We start from the raw sequence: 19,302 nt of genomic DNA, 5'->3' as shown, positions 1-19,302 counted from the left end.
TTACAGGGACTGAAATGATGGAAAGCTGTTGCATAAGGTGTTAGATTTCACCATTAGGACTTTATCTGGATTAAAACATGTGTTTTTATTATGTCAACATCTTTAGGGCTCTTCGAAGAACATTTGATTGCTGATATTGCAGAGATCTAATTATGCAGCACTGGATGCAATGCATTAGCTGCTGTGTATGAAAGGCATGCATTTAGAATACTCAGCCAAGATACAGTACTATAATTTCTTGGCATGACGCTCAGTAAGAGACAGAATTGAAGAAAGAGAAAGAGAATCCATGTTTTGTGATGTGAGCAGGCTTGGATCTCATTAAAATACCTGCGTTCAAAGGAATAGAATAGAGTCCCTGAGCCAGAGAGAGGGGCCCCATGGGCCCTTGTGTCTGTGCCTGTATGAGCCTTTAATCTGACAGCCTTTCTACACACTTGTCTAGTCTAGCCACAGAGCTAAACAAGGTACTGTGAGCATGACAATATCTAGGGGACCGGGCAGGTGCAGTTAGCACTCCCCTCAACACAAACTAGACACCTACTCACACACTTTATTTTTCTCTCTTATCAATGTGCTTTCTGATCTTTTCTCCTTCTCCTTCTTCTGTTACTTCTGTATTTAATATCCTCATTTTCTCTTTCCTTTCCCTGTTCTGTATCAAATAGCCCACATTGCCATGGAAACGAGGCAGTGCTGAATCTTATTTGTCTTGTTACAGACTCCCATTATGGCAGAAAAGGATGACAGCTCTCACCTATTGTACCATACCTGCATTGCCATGGTAACAGCTCTCAGGTAGATCTGATCTGATCACTGTGATAGGACAGCAGAATATCAGAGCACCTTTCACCTGTGTGATAGACCGTGTATTCAGAGCACAGAGTAACAGTCGAGCTGTAAGTGTTCATATATTTGGAAAGTCAGGGCTCAGAGCAGTGGAGGCTGGTCGGAGGAGCTATAGGAGGACAGGATCACTGTAATGGCTGGAATGGAATAAATGGAATGGTATCAAACATATGGAAACCACATGTTTGTCAGGGCTCAGAGTTAGAGTTCAGCAGTAAGTGTCCATATCATTAGAATGTCAGATCCAAGTTTCCACCTAAAATAGGACATTCTGCATAGGTGTGTTCATTAACTGCCCTTGTATAGTTGGTTGTTGTATAGAGACAGACAGACTGGTTTGACTTTAGTTTCATAATGTTTTGTACAGTATTCACACAGAAACAAACCATTTGGATAATGCCAATGTAATTTTTTATTTGTGCATCTTCAATGTCAGTATTATTAAGATCCCTGTGAAATATCAACATCACTTTAAAACCATTGAGAAATGACAACAAATATACAAAATGTGTGGAACGACTGTGGAGCATCACCGCATAACACTATCAACACACAGCACAGCCACCCACCACCAATCAAGCACACTGCATCAATTGAAGTATCAGATTGTATAATTAGAGTATATATAATATACAGTTCACAAACAAATGTACCCACCGCAATTTTAAATTCAATAACACAAACCTACTGAAGCATAAAACAATTTGTAAGTAAAAACATGAATCATTGAACCTCAAGTGAAACACAGGTAACACCTGTGCACCGGTGCACCAAGTTCTAAACAAAACACAAGTTCTAGACTAAACACACCAAGAAAACCACTTCCATAAGACAGCCACCACATATCATGCAAAGTCACTACTCACACAGACAATCTTCTCTCACTCCATTTCGATTTCTGATATATTCTCCAATTCACTCCGATCTCCTCTTAATAACTCATTTGCTAAATATCCCTTACCTCCCTTTTACTATACCATCTTATTCCCTCTTATATTCCACCCCCTTAGACAATTACAACCTCCTGGCCCTCGCAAACTTCACATCGGAAAATCTACATGACTTATACCTACCTATACCTTATGGTCAGGTATCAATATACAATAGTATTTTCAGATCTAGTCAAGTTTGTGAGGGTAAGTAGATGAGGGCAAAATGTATACGAAATGTGATCTAAATATCATTGACAAATATGATAGGATTAGGCCCTTTAGGGGTGACATCCCCCTGACTGATGATGATTGGCTGTCCTAGACTAGTCTGCGGCAAGCGTAAGCTGCCCATTGATTGGTTGAAGCTGCCTTGGCTGTAGTGCTGTTGGCCAAAGCTCTCCTGTGATAGGTCAAAACTAGCCTGCCTGTATGGATGTTGATAGAAGCTGTCCCCTGATTGGTCGAAACTGTTCTGGCTGCAGAGTCGTTGGCTCATCCCATTGGCCCGTCTTTCAGAGGCGCTTCTCATCGGGTACCGCTGGCCAGTCTTGTACCAGCCAGTCTCTTTGAATACAAACCAGATGTTGCCGGCCCAGAGGATAAAGTTTACAAAACCAAAGGCCTGCATAGAGGTATAGATAGAGGGTGTTTAGTTTGGGTCTAAACATAAAAATGACAGATTTAGAATCAGAAAATGTAACAAATGGTTGCTAAGAATTTTGGTTGGTGTGCACACATGATGTTAAACGTAATCAACAACGGTTAAACACCACCTGTCGGAACTGAAGACCTGAAGTCCTGAAAGAGCTGCAGAACTGGATCCCTACAAATCAGCTGGGATAGACAATCTAGACCATCTCTTCCTAAAATGATCCACCTTTTTCTGAGATTCGTAAAGATTGGAAAGCGGCTGCGGTATCCCCCTCTTCAAAGGGGGGAGACACTCTAGACCCAAACTGTTACAGACCTATATCCTGTCCTGCCTTTCTAAAGTCTTCGAAAGCCAAGTGAACACACAGATCATCGACCATCTCGAATCCCGCCGTACCTTCTCTGCTATGCAATTCGGTTTCCGAGCTGGTCACGGGTGCACCTCAGCCACGCTCAAGGTCCTTAACGATATAATAACTACTATCGATAAAAAACAGTACTGTGCAGCCGTCTTCATCGACCTGGCCAAGCCTTTCGACTCTGTCAATCACCACATTCTTATCGGCAGACTCAACAGCCTTCTCTAATGACTGCCCACCTTGTTCACTAACTACTTCTCAGATAGCGTTCAGTGTGTCAAATCGAAGGACCTGTTGTCCGGACCTCTGGCAGTCCGTATGGGGTGCCACAGGTTTCAATTATCAGGCCGACTCTTTTCTCTGTATATACTGGCCCTTCTTTGGAGACTGTGTTAACAAACCTCCAAACGAGCTTCAATGCCATACAACACTCCTTCCGTGGCCTCCAACTGCTCTTAAACGCTAGTCAAACTAAATGCATGCTCTTCAACCGATCGCTGCCCGCAACTGCCTGCCCGCCTAGCATCACTACTCTGGACGGTTCTGACTTAGAATATGTGTTCAACTATAAATACCTAGGTGTCTGACTAGACTGTAAACTCTCCTTCCAGACTCACATTAAGCATCTCCAATCCAAAGTTAAATCTAGAATCGGCTTCCTATATCGCAACAAGGCCTCCGTCACTCATGCTGTCAAACATACCCTCGCAAAACTGACTATCCTGCCAATCCTTGACTTCGGCGATGGCATTTACAAAATAGCCTCCAACACTCTACTCAGCAAATTGGATGCAGTCTATCACTGTGCCATCCGTTTTGTCACGAAAGCCCCATATACTACCCACCATTGTGACCTGTATGCTCTCGTTGACTGGTACTCGTTACGTATTTGTTGCCAAACCCACTGGCTCCAGGTCATCTATAAGTCTTTGCTAGGTAAAGCTCCACCTTATCTCAGCTCACTGGTCACCATAGCAACACCCACCCGTAGCATGTGCTGCAGCAAGTATATTTCACTGCTCATCCCCAAAGCCAACACCTACTTCGGCCGCCTTTCCTTCCAGTTCTCTGCTGCCAATGAGTGGAATGAATCGAAAAAAATCGCTGAAGTTGGAGACTTATATCTCCCTAACTAACTACAAGCATCGGCTTACCGATCGCTGCAGCTGTACACAGTCCATCTGTAAATAGCCCATCCAACCAACTACCTACCTCATCCCCATATTTGTTTTTTGTTTTTTTCTACTCTTTTGCACACCAGTATTTATATCAGTATTTATAAATGCACATGCTCATCTGCACATCTATCACTCCAGTGTTAATTGCTAAATTGTAATTGCTTCGCCACTATGGCCTATTTATTGCCTTACCTCCTTACTTAATTTGCACACACTGTATACAGATTTTCTATTGTGTTATTGACTGTGCGTTTGTTAATCCAATGTGTAACTCTATGTTGTTGTTTTTGTCGCACTGCTTTGCTTTATCTTGGCCAGGTCGCAGTTGTAAATGAGAACTTGATCTCAACTGGCCTACCTAGTTTAAAAAAAAGGCAATGGAGCTAACGTTGATCAGCATTCATGTTTCACATAGAGTATAAGGGCTTTGTCCCAAATGGACCCTACTACATATATCCCTCAAACTCAACTCTAGACCTCGAAGCCAGTTCCAGTGCATTGTATCATAGTTCCGTTCAAATCAGGGACTGATTTAGACCTGGGACACCAGGTGAGTGCAATTAATTAACAGGTAGAACAGTTAAACCAGGAGGCTCTGGACCTCATATGGGAAGAGTTGAATACCCCTACCATATAAGGTGCACTACTTATGACTAGGGCCCATAGAGCTCTGGTCTAAAGTAGGGCACTACATAGAGAATAGGTTGCCATTAGGGATGCATCCAATGACTCACCACAGATGTGTTGAGCTCAGACCAGACTGGGTGGTGGGAAGCTGAACACCGGTTGGCTGGGCGTCTGCAGGCGGAGATGAGCAGGAGAACCTGGGTGGGATCTGTGGCTGACTTCACATCAGACAGAGCTTTGGCCCAGGCACAGGAGCTCACTAACCACATGAAGGCGAAGAGCACAGTCACTACAAAGTCCTGTTTAGGAGGGAGACATAGAGGAGGTTATTATCAGATGTAATGAGATTGTGAGAGTTGAGGAAGAGGATAGGGTGAAGTTATAAATTAGATTTAAGGGGACATTGGAAGAAACGAGGGGTTACTACAATGTCGTATGGAGGGACTCCATACCCTGGCGTTCAATACATTGCTGGAGCAATTCCGTGGATTCCCTACTGGGCATCGGGTCACACCAGTAATCTCCCAGCCTACACTAGTGTCCCGAGAACCCCGCATACCTCCTTTGGAGCGCTATGCAGGAGATTCTGGAAACTGCCAGACTTTTCTCTCCCAGTGCTCCCTCATTTTCGAGCTGCAGCCTTCTTCGTTCCCCTCGGACCGCTCGAGGATAGTGTACCTCATAACGCTGATGTCCAGGAAGGCACTTGCTTGGGCTATGGCGGTGTGGTAGCAACAGTCCGCCATCTGCCTCAGTCTGGAGGAGTTCGTGGCAGGAGTTTGGAAGGTGTTTGATTCTCTATTGTCCGGCAGAGAGGCTGCTCATACACTGCTCCAGCTAGGTCAAGATTCCCACAGTGCGGCAGACTACGCAGTAGATTTTTGCACGTTGGCGGCTGAGAGTGCCTGGAACCCGGAAACATTCGGAGGTGATCAAAGATGTGCTCACAGACCTGGAGCTGCCCATGTTCCTTGATTCCCTCATAGCATTGACCATCCGGATTGATGGGTGGCTTTGAGAATGTGGGAGGGAGAGGGAGTCTGCCCTGTCACGCTCGTTCACCCTCGATTCCCACCTCGCCTCTGAGGAATCCCGGAGACCCCCGAAGTCTACGTGTCTGAGTGAACCCGACGTCATCCGAGTTCTCTTGGGAATCACCAAGGGCTGCCGACTCGTCTACTTCGGAGTCCATACACCTGGGCAGGAATAGCTTGACTCCGGCTGAGTGCTTACTCTGACTCCACACACAGAGCTGTCTAAATTGCGGAGCTACGGGACATTTCGTAGCTACCTGCCCATTAAAAATCCAGGCTCATCAAGAAGGGACGAGTACTCTGGTGGGCCATAAGGAGAACTTTTCCTCTCCCTTTACTCGCAACCCTTTACATGCCATCCTGCTGTTGGGGAACCAGTCCAAATCTCTCCGTGTACTCATCGACTCTGGGGCAGATGAGAGTTTTTTGGATGCTACCCTGGCATCCGAGCTGGGCATCCCCACTCAGCCCTGGACGGGCACTCTATATGCCGGGTCACTCATAATACCATTCCCATCAACCTACCATTGTCAAGAAAACACAGTGAGGCAATTCACTTTATGCTGATTAAAACCTCTTGCTCCTACCTGGCACGCAGGCGTCCCATCTAGACATCTGGAAATGCAAATGCGCTACGCTAAATGCTAATAGTACTAGTTAAAACTCAAACGTTCATTAAAATACACATGCAGGGTATTGAATTAAAGCTACACTCGTTGTGAATCCAGGCAACAAGTCAGATTTTTAAAATGCTTTTCGGCGAAAGCATGAGAAGCTATTATCTGATAGCATGTAACACCCCAAAAGACCCGCAGGGGACGTAAACAAAATAATTAGCATAGTCGTCGCTACACAAACCGCACAAATAAAATATAAAACATTCATTACCTTTGACCATCTTCTTTGTTGGCACTCCTAGATGTCCCATAATCACTATTGGGTATTTTTTGCAAATTAAATCAGTCCATATATAGCCTAGATATCGATCTATGAAGACTGTGTGATAAACGAAAAAAAATTGCGTCTTATAACGTAACGTCATTTTTTAAAATTAAAAAAGTCGACGATAAACTTTCACAAAACACTTCGAAATACTTTTGTAATGCAACTTTAGGTATTAGTAAACGTTAATAAGAGAACAAATTAATCACGAGACGAAGTGTATTCTATAGGTGTCCGTCTGGAAATACTGTCCGGCTAAATCTCAACCATTGCATCCTCAGCCCCATTAAATGTGGTTCACCTTTATCAATGGGTTCAAGTCGCGCATGGATATTTTTTTCCATTTTCAGTGATCAGATTTTCCTGCACTTTTCGATGAAACGCACGTTCTGTTATAGTCACAGCCGTGATTTAACCAGTTTTATAAACGTCTGAGTGTTTTCTATCCACACATACTAATCATATGCATATACTATATTCCTGGCCTGAGTAGCAGGGTGCTGAAATGTTGCGCGATTTTTAACAGAATGTTCGAAAAAGTAGGGGGTAGGAGTAACAGGTTAAGTCTCCTCAGGTTCCCATGGTATTGGGACTAACTTGGCTCCAGCGACACAATCCCCTCATAGACTGGACTGCTGGAGCCATTATGGACTGGAGCCACGGCCATTGTCTGAAGTCAGCACAGCCTGCCCCAGGACGTCTTCCTGTGGGCTTGGAAGTTGCCCCAGACCTCTCCGCCATTCTCGCGAAGTACCAGGTCTTCCAGGAGGTTTTCAGTAAGTTCTGGGTCACTTCACTTCCTCCGCACTGACCCTATGACTGCGGGATCGACCTTCTTCCAGGCACTACACCGCCCTGGGGACGACTGTACTCTCCTTCGGGTCCGGAGACCCTGGCTTCCCCCTGTCTGCACTTACTTCTCCCAAGGTTCAGTTCACATGGTAATCTGGAGGCGAAAGAAATGCACACCTGTTTAGGTGGGGTGCTGGCTAGCAGAGTAGAACACTTGAAAAAGAAAAGGAGAGCACTCTAGGAGCTCACACTCTACGAGCTCAGATGCAATAATTTAATAACCTGATATCCAACGTTTTAACAGACAAGCTGCCTTCATCAGGGTATAAGGTCAGGGTATACGGTACCCAGCTTCTGACCGGGTGTTCCGGGACCTCAAGCACCACTTCACCACTGCTCCCATATTGTTTCATCCTGACCCGTCCCATCAGTTCGTGGTGGAGTCTCATGCTTCGGATGTCGGAGTTTGAGCTGTCTTGTCCCAGCGTTCTGCCCTGGACCTCAAGTTTCATCCCTGCGCCTTCTTCTCCCATCACCTCAATTCCACGGAGAGGAACTACAATATGTGGAATCATGAGCTTCTCGCGGTGAAGATGGCATTGGAGAAGTGGAGATGCTGGTTGGATGGGGTGGAACATCCATTCGTTGTGTGGACGGACCACAAAAACCTGGAATATCTCCGCACCGCCAAGCGTCTCAAATCCAGGCAAGCTAGGTGGGCCCTGCTTTTCACCCGGTTTAACACCGACCAGGATCCAAGAATATCAAGCCGGATGTGCTGTCACACCGCTATAGCCCTGTGGCTACACTCTCGGACCCCAAGACCATCCTTCCTACCTCCTGTCTGACGATGGCACTTAGCTGGGAAATAATAGGGAAGCAGATCCGTGAGGCACAGCGTTCCCAGCCAAATCCTGGGGGGGAGGCATCAGATAACTGGATGTTTGTACCTGACGCTGTCTGCTCCCGTCGAACCCTGGCCTTTGTGCGACAACGCTTTGGTGGCCTACCATAGTCCTGGATGTCTCCGCGTTCGTCACTGCCTGCACCCCTCTGCAAGCTCTGGCTGGTCTCCTTCAACCACTGCATGTCCCTCACAGTCCCTGGTCTCACATATCACTGGACTTCGTCGTGGGTCTTCCCCCGTTTGATGGCACACCGCCATCCTGACAGTAGTGGGTCGGTTGTCCAAAGCCACCCACTTAATTCCTCTCCCAAGCTACCCTTTGCCAAAGAGATGGCCCAGCTCATGGTGCAGCATGTCTTCCAGATCCATGGACTCCCAGTGCACATGGTCTCCGACCAGGGTCCTCAGTTCTCGTCCCAGTTCAGGTCATTAGCCAGTCTATCCTTCGGGCTCAGTCGAAGCGAACCAATCAAGACCTGGAGGTGACTCTTCGCTGCCTTGTCTCCGCCAACCCCACCACCTGGAGCCAGCACCTTGTGTGGGTTGAATACGCCCGCAGCATCCTCCCCTGCTCTGCCACTGGGCTCTCGCCTTTCGAGTGTTCCCTGGGGTATCAGCCCCTGCTCTTCCCGGAACAAGAGGAAGAGGTCGGCATACCCTCGGTCCAGATGTTTGTCCTCCACTGCTGCAGTATCTATCTGGAAAAGAGCCCGGTCGACTCTTCTCAAGACCATGTCCAGGTATTGACGACAGGCTATACCGGACCCCGGCTCCCCGGTATAGTCTCGGACAGAGGGTATGGCTGTCCACTTATGGAGTCCCTCAAACTTTCCCCCGCTATATCGGCCCTTTCCCCCATCTCCAAGATCATTAGCCCCTCTGCTGTTCGTCTTCTGTTGCCCCATACCCTCCGTATACATTCCACTTTTTATGTGTCTGTGGTTAAACCTATGTCTCACAGCCCTTTTTCCCCTGTCCTGTAACTGCTATTTAAAGAATGCAATAATATACCACACCTTTTATAGGTAATAATCTTGAATCACATTTCTTTATATGCTAAGCTACAGTCCTGTAAATTATTCAATTTATTGTATCTCAATTAATACACATGCAAATTATACAAATCCCATGGCATGAATGAATCAAAGGCTGCTCTTGGTAAGTAAATCAACTCACCACCAGTGGTCCTCTGTTACCCTCGCGGTACTTGTTCTGGTAGTAGATGTACACCACGGTGGCCAGCAGGGAGTAGAGGAAGGCAATAACTGCCACGGTCACGAAGAACTGAGCTGAGGAGGAGTAGTCACCTACCATGAAGATGGTCTCTTGTCTGTTCCCCTCACACAACGTGGGCTCGAAATGGACCTGCTGTAACCTATCAGATGACAGGAACAAGGACATGGTCACAGAGAATTTTATTGAGTAACGCAAGGCTCTGATCACAGTGTAGGCAATTTAAACCTTTCAAGCATGAATCCATAGCAGTGAAACTGCCACATCCGTTTGTGATATTACAACAACAAAGATGTTACTACATTGATTTTATTACATTGGGGGGGAAATCCTTCCATTAGCAATGGCATCTGACCTGATCTGACAGGCTTTGGGAGGGGGAGGGAGGGAGGGAGAAGAGAAAGGGGAAGAGGGGGAGAAAGAATACTTGGGTTATACAGTTGAAGTCTGAAGGTTACATACACTAAGGTTGGAGTCATTAAAACTCATTTTTCAACCACACCACACATTTCTTGTTAACAAAGTCGGTTAGGACAAGTCGGTTAGGACATCTACTTTGTGCATGACACAAGTACTTTTTCCAACAATTGTTTACAGACAGATTATTTCACTTAGAATTCACTGTATCCCAATTCCAGTTGGTCAGAAGTTTACATACACTAAGTTGATTGTGCGTTTAAACAGCTTGGAAAATTCCAGAAAATGATGTCATGGCTTTAGAAGCTTCTGATAGGCTAATTGACATCATTTGAGTCAATTGGAGGTGTATCTGTGGATGTATTTCAAGGCCTACCTTCAAACTCAGTGCCTCTTTCCTTGACATCATGGGAAAATCAAAAGAAATCAGCCAAGGCCTCAGAATTTAAATTGTAGACCTCCGCAAGTCTGGTTCATCCTTGGGCGGAATTTCCAAACACCTCAAGGTACCACGTTCATCTGTACAAACAATAGTACACAAGTATGAACACCATGGGACCACGCAGCCGTCATACCGCTCAGGAAGGATACGCGTTTTGTCCCCTAGAGATGAACGTACTTTGGTGCGAAGAAGCCACTGCTCCAAAACCGCCATAAAAAAGCCAGACTACGGTTTGCAACTGCACATGGGGACAAAGATCGTACTTTTTGGAGAAATGTCCTCTGGTCTGATTAAACAAAAACAGAACTGTTTGGCCACAGTGACCATCATTATGTTTTTTAGGAAAAAGTGGGAGGCTTGCAAGCTGAAGAACACCATCTCAAATGAAAAGCACAGGGGTGGCAGCATCATGTTGTGGGGGTTCTTTGCTGCACGAGGGACTGGTGCACTTCACAAAACAGATGGCATCTATCTATTATGTGGATATATTGAAGCGACATCTCTAGACATCAGTCAGGAAGTTAAAGCTTGGTCGCAAATGGGTCTTTCAAATGGACAATGACCCCAAGCATACTTCCAAAGTTGTGGCAAAATGGCTTCAGGACAACAAAGTAAAGGTATTGGAGTGGCCTTCACAAAGCCCTGACCTCAGTCCTATAGAAAATATGTGGGAAGAACTGAAAAAGTGTGTGCGGGCAAGGAGGACTACAAACATGACTCTGTCAGAAGGAATGGGCCAAAATTCACCCAACTTATTTTGGGAAGCTTGTGGAAGGGTACCTGAAACATTTGACCCAAGTTAAACAATTTAAAGGCAATGCTACCAGATACTAATTGAGTGTATGTAAACTTCTGACCCACTGGGAATGTGATGAAAGAAATAAAAGCTGAAAGAAATAATTCTCTCTACTATTATTCTGACATTTCACATTATTCAAATTAAGTGGTTGTCCTAACTGACCTAAAACAGGGAATACCTACTAGGATTAAATGTCAGGAATTGTAAAAAAAAAAAAGAAAAAAAAAAGAAAGAGTTTAAATGTATTTGGCTAAGGTGTATGTAAACTTCCGACTTAAGCTGTATGTACTCTTCAGAAACACTGCATGATGCTCAGGAGTCTCAATTACAAATCTCTCCACCGATCTCTAAGGGACTAATTTATCAAAGGTGCTTGCACACACAAAAAAGACTAAACCTTGCATGTGCCAGTTTTTACGGGGAAGTGTGCGTATCTCCATGTACTATACCATGCGTACACACATCTTCAAGTGGTTGAAGATTTGTATTACATGCTTATATTGCTATTTTGGGTCAAATGGAGGTGTTTGACACACGGAAATTATGATAATAGTTGGATAATATGAATATTAAAGAGTATGCCTAATGATAAAATCGATGCATTTGCCATTGGTAAGGAGGTTGCATAACAGCATGTATAGCCTATGTACACTTTTATTATATAGACCTAAATCTGACATGGCCCAATTCTAACATTTCCCACATCATACAGCAAATGAGGAAGTTTTGTTACCATAAAAGGTGGGGTTTTAGCGCTTGTTCATGAGCACACAAATATACCATGGCTCTGATTTATCAATGAAAACATGCATATAATGTTACAAGCGACAGTTTGATAAATCCCAATAATTTGTTACACAAATCCTAGAATCTCCACATACGCCATCATTTATTAAGAAATGTATGCACGGCCCCAGGAGTTGAAAAGGTTAAGGGTTTTCAAGGGAGCAGGTACTGTAGATAGATAGATACACATGAGATACTGAATGTGGAAACATGAATCATTTCTGGGGATCAGACAAAGACTCTGACACCACAGTCTGTCTGACAGCTCCATATTTCATCAACTCAATGCTGTTCTCTTTCTTCCATCTTTTAAAGATGGAAAATAAAACTCAGCCACCACACTATTTTTCAAAACACATTCACAGGCAGACAACACTGTCATTGTCTCATCAAAGCACCGTAGATTCAATGATTCCTAGACCGGAAGCGCCCTTGCTTTGAAATATCAAAGCAAACTCTGAACCAACTATATTCATTTGGGGACAGATCAAAACACATTAAACATTAATGGTAATTTAGCTAGATAGCTTGCTGTTGCTCGCTAATTTGCTTTGGGATATAAACATTGGGTCGTTATTTTTCCTGGAATGCACAGTATGGGTAGGCTACAGTACGCCTACAGTATATCCTGGAACAATTAATCCACACATAAAAGGGTAAAAGTTTGCATCTAGTAATCTCTCCTCCTTCAGGCGTCTTCTTCTTCTTGGGACTTGACATGGTGGTTGGCAACCAATTTTAAGGTGGATTACCACTACCAACTGGACTGGTGTGTTGACCTCTGTTCATCTTTCAAACACCCACGTAGGTATATACTCCTAAAAACCAATGAGGAGATGGGAGAGGCGGGACTTGCAGCATGTCAAGCTGTCACGGATCCCCGGTTATGATGCTCATTCTGTTCACCAGTTTCGGAGGTCTACGTCACCTGCTTTCACTGAACGGGATTCATTATCATCAACCCCGGACAGTCTTGTCCGATTACACACACCTGGTTCCCATTTCCCCTGATTAGTATATTATATATGTGTCCTTTGTTCCCTCTGTCTTTGTCGGTTATTGTTCCCATGTCCGTTGGTGATGTGAGTACCTATGCGTTGGTGCGAGTACCTATGCGTTGGTGCGAGTACCTATGCGTTGGTGCGAGTACCTATGCGTTGGTGCGAGTACCTATGCGTTGGTGCGAGTACCTATGCGTTGGTGCAGCTGTTATGCTGAGTGCTATATATATATACACTGTTCAAAAACATAAAGGGAACACTAAAATAACACATTCTAGATCTGAATGAATTAAATATTCTTATTAAATACTTTTTTCTTTACATAGTTGAATGTGCTGACAACAAAATCACACAAAAACTATCAATGGAAATCAAATGTATCAACCCATGGAGGTCTGGATTTGGAGTCACACTCAAAATTAAAGTGGAAAACCACACTACAGGCTGATTCAACTTTGATGTAATGTCCTTAAAACAAGTCAAAATGAGGCTCAGTAGTGTGTGTGGCCTCCACGTGCCTGTATGACCTCCCTACAAAGCCTGGGCATGCTCCTGATGAGGTGGCGGATGGTCTCCTGAGGGATCTCCTCCCAGACCTGGACTAAAGCATCCGCCAACTCCTGGACAGTCTGTGGTGCAACGTGGCGTTGGTGGATGGAGTGAGACATGATGTCCCAGATGTGCTCAATTGGATTCAGGTCTGGGGAATGGGCCAGTCCATAGCATCAATGCCTTCCTCTTGCAGGAACTGCTGACACACTCCAGCCACATGAGGTCTAGCATTGTCTTGCATTAGGAGGAACCCAGGGCCAACCGTACCAGCATATGGTCTCACAAGGGGTCTGAGGATCTCATCTCGGTACCTAATGGCAGTCAGGCTACCTCTGGCGAGCACATGGAGGGCTGTGCGGCCCCCCAAAGAAATGCCACCCCACACCATAACTGACCCACCGCCAAACCGGTCATGCTGGAGGATGTTGCAGGCAGCAGAACGTTCTCCACGGCGTCTCCAGACTGTCACGTCTGTCACATGTGCTCAGTGTGAACCTGCTTTCATCTGTGAAGAACACAGGGCGCCAGTGGCGAATTTGCCAATCTTGGTGTTCTCTGGCAAATGAAAAACGTCCTGCACGGTGTTGGGCTGTAAGCACAACCCCCACCTGTGGACGTCGGGCCCTCATACCACCCTCATGGAGTCTGTTTCTGACCGTTTGAGCAGACACATGCACATTTGTGGCCTGCTGGAGGTCATTTTGCAGGGCTCTGGCAGTGCTCCTCCTGCTCCTCCTTGCACAAAGGCAGAGGTAGTGGTCCTGCTGCTGGGTTGTTGCCCTCCTACAGCCTCCTCCACGTCTCCTGATGTACTGGCCTGTCTCCTGGTAGCGCCTCCAAGCTCTGGACACTACGCTGACAGACACAGCAAACCTTCTCGCCACAGCTCACATTGATGTTCCATCCTGGATGAGCTGCACTACCTGAGCCACTTGTGTGGGTTGTAGACTCCGTCTCATGCTACCACTAGAGTGAAAGCACCGCCAGCATTTAAAAGTGACCAAAACATCAGCCAGGAAGCATAGGAACTGAGAAGTGGTCTGTGGTCCCCACCTGCAGAACCACTCCTTCATTGGGGGTGTCTTGCTAATTGCCTATAATTTCCACCTGTTGTCTATTCCATTTGCACTACAGCATGTGAAATCTATTGTCAATCAGTGTTGCTTCCTAAGGGGACAGTTTGATTTCACAGAAGTGTGATTGACTTGGAGTTACATTGTGTTGTTTAAGTGTTCCCTTTATTTTTTTGAGCAGTGTATATAGTGTATTACGGGTATTGTCCCGTGTCATTCAATGAGGTTTACCCTCGCGCTTTTGTTTGGGTACAGCCCAGTGTTTTTGTATACGTGTTTGTTTTGGGTGTATTAAAAACCCCTATTGTCTATTCCTGCGCCTGTCTCCAAAATCCTTTATACCAGCATGACACAAGCGTCGCAAATAGAACCAAGTTCTGGGTACGCAGATGCTCGTTGACGAGCTCGAGCAGTGTGGGTGCACTGATTGAATAACGTATCTTATTTTGCAATGCTCGCGCACGTGACACGAGCAGTGTTGCCACCGTGTTAATCTAGGTAAATGTGACTTGCCTCTCAATGTGACATACCCATGAGTCTGAAAGTACATGTGATAATGGCATGAGCCTTCTGCTCCAGGTTGCACATGACTGTAGTGTACTTCAATGTCAATTCTGCTGAATTCCTGTTTTGGAGAAAGTTGACCATGAACCACAATAAAATGGGTAAATGTATAGTAGTCAGACTATGGAAAAATGTCAGCATATGTTACCTGAAGGGATAGGCAAAGTTTACGGTGATGCTGAGGTTGCTCTGGCTCTTGTCTAGACATTCCACTCTAACCCGCAGGTGACCAGAGTACCCTCCACATGTTGCAAATGCACAGACGGCAAAAATCTGGGAAAACAAAAATGAAATACTTCATTAGACTCCTACCCATTGAGCATTCTAGACATAGACTGTGTCCCAAAATGGCACCCTATTCCCTACATAGTAAACAGCTTTTGACCAGAGCCCTGGGCCTGGTAAAAAAAAAAAGTAGTGCACTACATAGGGAATAGGGTACCATTTGGAATGCACTCCATAGTTGCTCCTAGTCACACCTCTCCTGTCTGGCCCTCTACAGAGCTGCTAGACTAGCAGCTGGAATTAATGGGCCACAGAGGACCATCAACATCCTGTCAAAGGCTGACTCTGTGAAAGTAATTAGGGAATTGTTCATGTGTAACATGGTATATGGTATGGATACAGTATATGGTGGATGGACTTATACAGTTGGTTGTCTTTAGCTTTTGCCAACTTGGAGCTGTTGATCGATCCTTAAAGAAAAGAAAACCTGCTCTTTCCAGTATCACTTAGGTTTATTAATTAAGCAACAGTCACTCTGCGTTTGTCAGAGCTTCAACTGCTGTTGATGAATGCAAACAGGTGAATGCATGTTGTATCTCCGCATACATATATTGGGAGTCTATGAGGCATGCACATCTTTCAAAGGGATCATGTGTCTAGAATTTCTGTCAGTGGCCGGGAGACTGATGTCAGCATGTTATACATATTTCATCAGGAACCGTCTGAAGGCATGGCAGGCAGTCAGATACTGTAGGCTACTGGCACTAATCTCTTTCAGTTATCTACCTTTGATTCCTGTGAAAGGACTGAAGCATTGGTCAATTCTAATCAAGACCTAGCACTCCCACGCCCGTGCATGGACACACACAACAAGTAATTATCCATAATCTTTAGCCTTTACCATAATTTAGAAAGACGACACAACTCATCTCTCTGATGAAATGTTATGTTTGTTTGTTGTGTTTCTTTGTGTGGGTTTGTCTATCTTTTAGAAATAGAGAGATTGACTGTGACAGGGATAGAGACAGAGACAGAGAGAGAGAGCAAGACAGAAACATAGACAGAGAGAGAGAGAGTGAGCGGGACAGAGACAGAGACAGAGACATAGACATAGACATAGACATAGACAGAGAGAGTTCCTTAAAGGGATAACATACAACCAGGAGACCCCATCTAATTAAGTATGTGTGGCTATAATTAAAAGTCAGTGTTTGGATGGATCTATGGAAGGATTGATCTGTCTGTTGTCTGCAAACCCCTTGGTCATTCACTCATTAATATTCAAATGGATAAGGATGCTTTCGAAATTATTCTGATCATTAATGACATTAGAGAGAGGTGATAGATGAAAGCTAGCGTCAATTTAATCCGTAGCTCTGAAGATATGCATTGTAGAGTGATAGACATTTAAAGGCAATGTTAGCAGAAACTGCATTTACGGAAAACACTGGATATGTTGGCTCAATCGAAAATTACCTTTCAATTTTAATTGTGCTGTAACACTGAACTTCAGCACTGCGTATTTAATCGAGCCCCTAATCTTGGCACCATATCTATTAAGCAGACTGATGATCAAGGTTTGGGATTGATTTCCTTGATAACAGCATTATGAAAACAACTGAATAATTTAGAAATGGGCTGACTGCAAACAGAGGATCGCCTACTGTGGGTTAGAGGGTGGGCAGAGTGACTCAACCTGTTGGAATACTGTACATGCCACACACACACACACACACACACACACACACACACACACACACACACACACACACACACACACACACACACACACACACACACACACACACACACACACACACCAAAAGACTCCACTGGAAACATTCCCACTAAACATAAATATTATTCCTTACAAACTAAATAGGATATGAAAAAAACGATTTAAAAAACAGATTTATCACTAGCCTACCATAGAGCACATCCATACTTCATAACTGGATAATTGTAATGCTCTATTATATTGTTTAACCAGGAATGTACTTACTAATGAAAATCATTTAGCCACAGTCCAAATATGAAAGAAAAAACAACTTACCGGAGCAAATATGACCATACACATTTAAAAAGCAAAGTGAACAAGTTCTACTCCACAAGATGGTGTTAGCAGCTTTCTCCTCATACTGTTGTACTGTCACTGATGTAGATGGCACAAAGACAGAAAGCAGAGAAAGAGAGAGAGAGATAGCAGAGAGAGATAGCAGAGTGCAGAGGTTGCCCGGAGGGTGGGGAGAGCAGAGACCAGATATCTGAAGTGAGGAGAAGAGAGAGCAAAGCGAGCTATCTGGGGTTGGGGTAGGTGTTTTGTGTGTGGGGGGGGGGGGGGGGGTCTGTAGTGTAACTTGGTGTTTCTGCTCCTCTCTTCGAGGTCAGACCTACCTACCAGACACTGGTAGATAACAGATAGACAGATCTGTAAAAGTATGAGGATTCACCTAGGAGATTTCCACCCATAGATTCAGAAGAGACAGGGACAGAGTGCCTCCAGAAAGTATTCACACCCCTTTACTTTTTCCAGATTTGGTTGTATTACAGCCTGGATTTAAAATGGATTAGATTGAGATTTTCTGTCACTGATCTATACACAATACCCCATAATGTCAAAGTGGAATTATCTTAAAAAATAAATATACATTAATTTAAAATGAAAAACTGAAATATCTTGAGTCAATAAGTATTCAACCCCTTTATTATGGCAGGCCTAAATAAGTTCAGGAGTAGAAATATGCTTAACAAATCACATAAGTTGCATGGACTCACTCTGCATGCAATAATAGTGATTAACATGTTTCCTCTGCTTGGAGCAACAGCGAAGTGGGCAGGGCAGTACGAATTTCTTATCTTACATCTGCAAGCAGAGTCTGAACATCAGACAGGATGGCATTGTCCCCCTCGATCTGTGCAATGGCTACTGCTATAGGTTTCAGGAGTTTCTGGCTGCTTACCACTGTCTCCAAAAATACATCATCCAGGAGGATCCTCTTGATGGGGCTGTCCGTATTGACAGACTGTGATATGGCCATTTCTTGGAGAGACTCCTTCCCCTCCAGGAGACTGTCAAACATGAAGACCACCCCAATGGCTGTTGCTGGGCAGCTTCAGTGGTGCTCTTATTCTTCTCACTTTGCTTGGTGAGGTAGATTGCTGCTATAACGTGATGACCCTTCACATACCTAACCATTTCCTTGGCTCTCTTGTAGAGTGTATCTATTGTTTTCAGTGGCATGATGTCCTTGAGGAGCAGATTCAATGCATGAGCAGCACAGCCAATGGGTGTGATGTGAGGGTAGGACTCCTCCACTTTAGACCAAGCAGCCTTCATGTTCGCAGCATTGTCTGTCACCAGTGCAAATACCTTCTGTGGTCCAAGGTCATTGATGACTGCCTTCAGCTCATCTGCAATGTAGAGACTGGTGTGTCTGTTGTCGTTTGTGTCTGTGCTCTGGAATATTGGTTGAGGGGTTGAAATTATGTAGTTAATTATTCCTTGCCCATGAACATTTGACCACCTAATTCCATTGAATTGGGGATAGTTTAACCTAAATACCTAGAATTGCCTTATGTGTATCCCACAAAAAAGGTTCACTGCTATAAGCTAACTTTTTTGATGAATTTAGGCAAAATTCCCAGGCTTAACTTCCCATGGAAAATTTCTGGAAAAATTCTGGAAATTTACAGGAAAGTTTCCGACCCTTTGCAACCCTAGCCTCAACACACATCCAGAGTGCAGCTGCAACGTTAACTTGTATTTGCTAACTTCTACCGCCGCTTCATTCAGGGTTACAGCACCCTGACGCACACTCACGTTTGTATAGCCCCGCTGCTACTCTGGCTGACCCCGCGACCATCCTCCCTACCTCCTGTCTAGCAGCTGCACTCGTCTAGAGTATAGAGAACCTGGTTCAAAAGGCACAGCGTTCCCAG

The 19,302-nt window shown here is 44.7% G+C and overlaps 1 protein-coding gene across 1 annotated transcript; it reads right to left on the bottom strand.

Moving 5' to 3' along the window:
* Nucleotides 1-2,022: 2,022 nt before the first annotated feature.
* Nucleotides 2,023-17,440, bottom strand: LOC115143669 (synaptoporin-like). The gene is made up of 5 exons (XM_029684144.2): nucleotides 17,417-17,440; nucleotides 15,287-15,411; nucleotides 9,448-9,646; nucleotides 4,704-4,895; nucleotides 2,023-2,403 (listed from the first exon to the last, which is right to left on the bottom strand). The coding sequence occupies exons 1-5, from the start codon at nucleotides 17,438-17,440 to the stop codon at nucleotides 2,023-2,025; spliced, it is 921 nt and encodes a 306-aa protein (XP_029540004.1).
* Nucleotides 17,441-19,302: the final 1,862 nt, after the last annotated feature.

The sequence above is a fragment of the Oncorhynchus nerka genome, linkage group LG15 (genome assembly GCF_034236695.1).
Source record: "Oncorhynchus nerka isolate Pitt River linkage group LG15, Oner_Uvic_2.0, whole genome shotgun sequence".
Taxonomy (NCBI): Eukaryota; Metazoa; Chordata; class Actinopteri; order Salmoniformes; family Salmonidae; genus Oncorhynchus; species Oncorhynchus nerka.
Note: the sequence above shows the minus strand (reverse complement) of the source record. Positions and strands in the feature narration are given on the sequence as shown.

Excerpts from the sequence above, each read along its gene's own strand:
- LOC115143669 (XM_029684144.2), bottom strand. The coding sequence starts at position 17,440 with ATGTGTATGGTCATATTTGCTCCG. Across the intron at positions 9,647-15,286 it reads AACTTTGCCTATCCCTTCAG|GTTACAGCAGGTCCATTTCG; the intron begins GTAACATATGCT and ends GTCATCTGATAG. Across the intron at positions 2,404-4,703 it reads CTGAGCTCAACACATCTGTG|GCCTTTGGTTTTGTAAACTT; the intron begins GTGAGTCATTGG and ends ACCTCTATGCAG.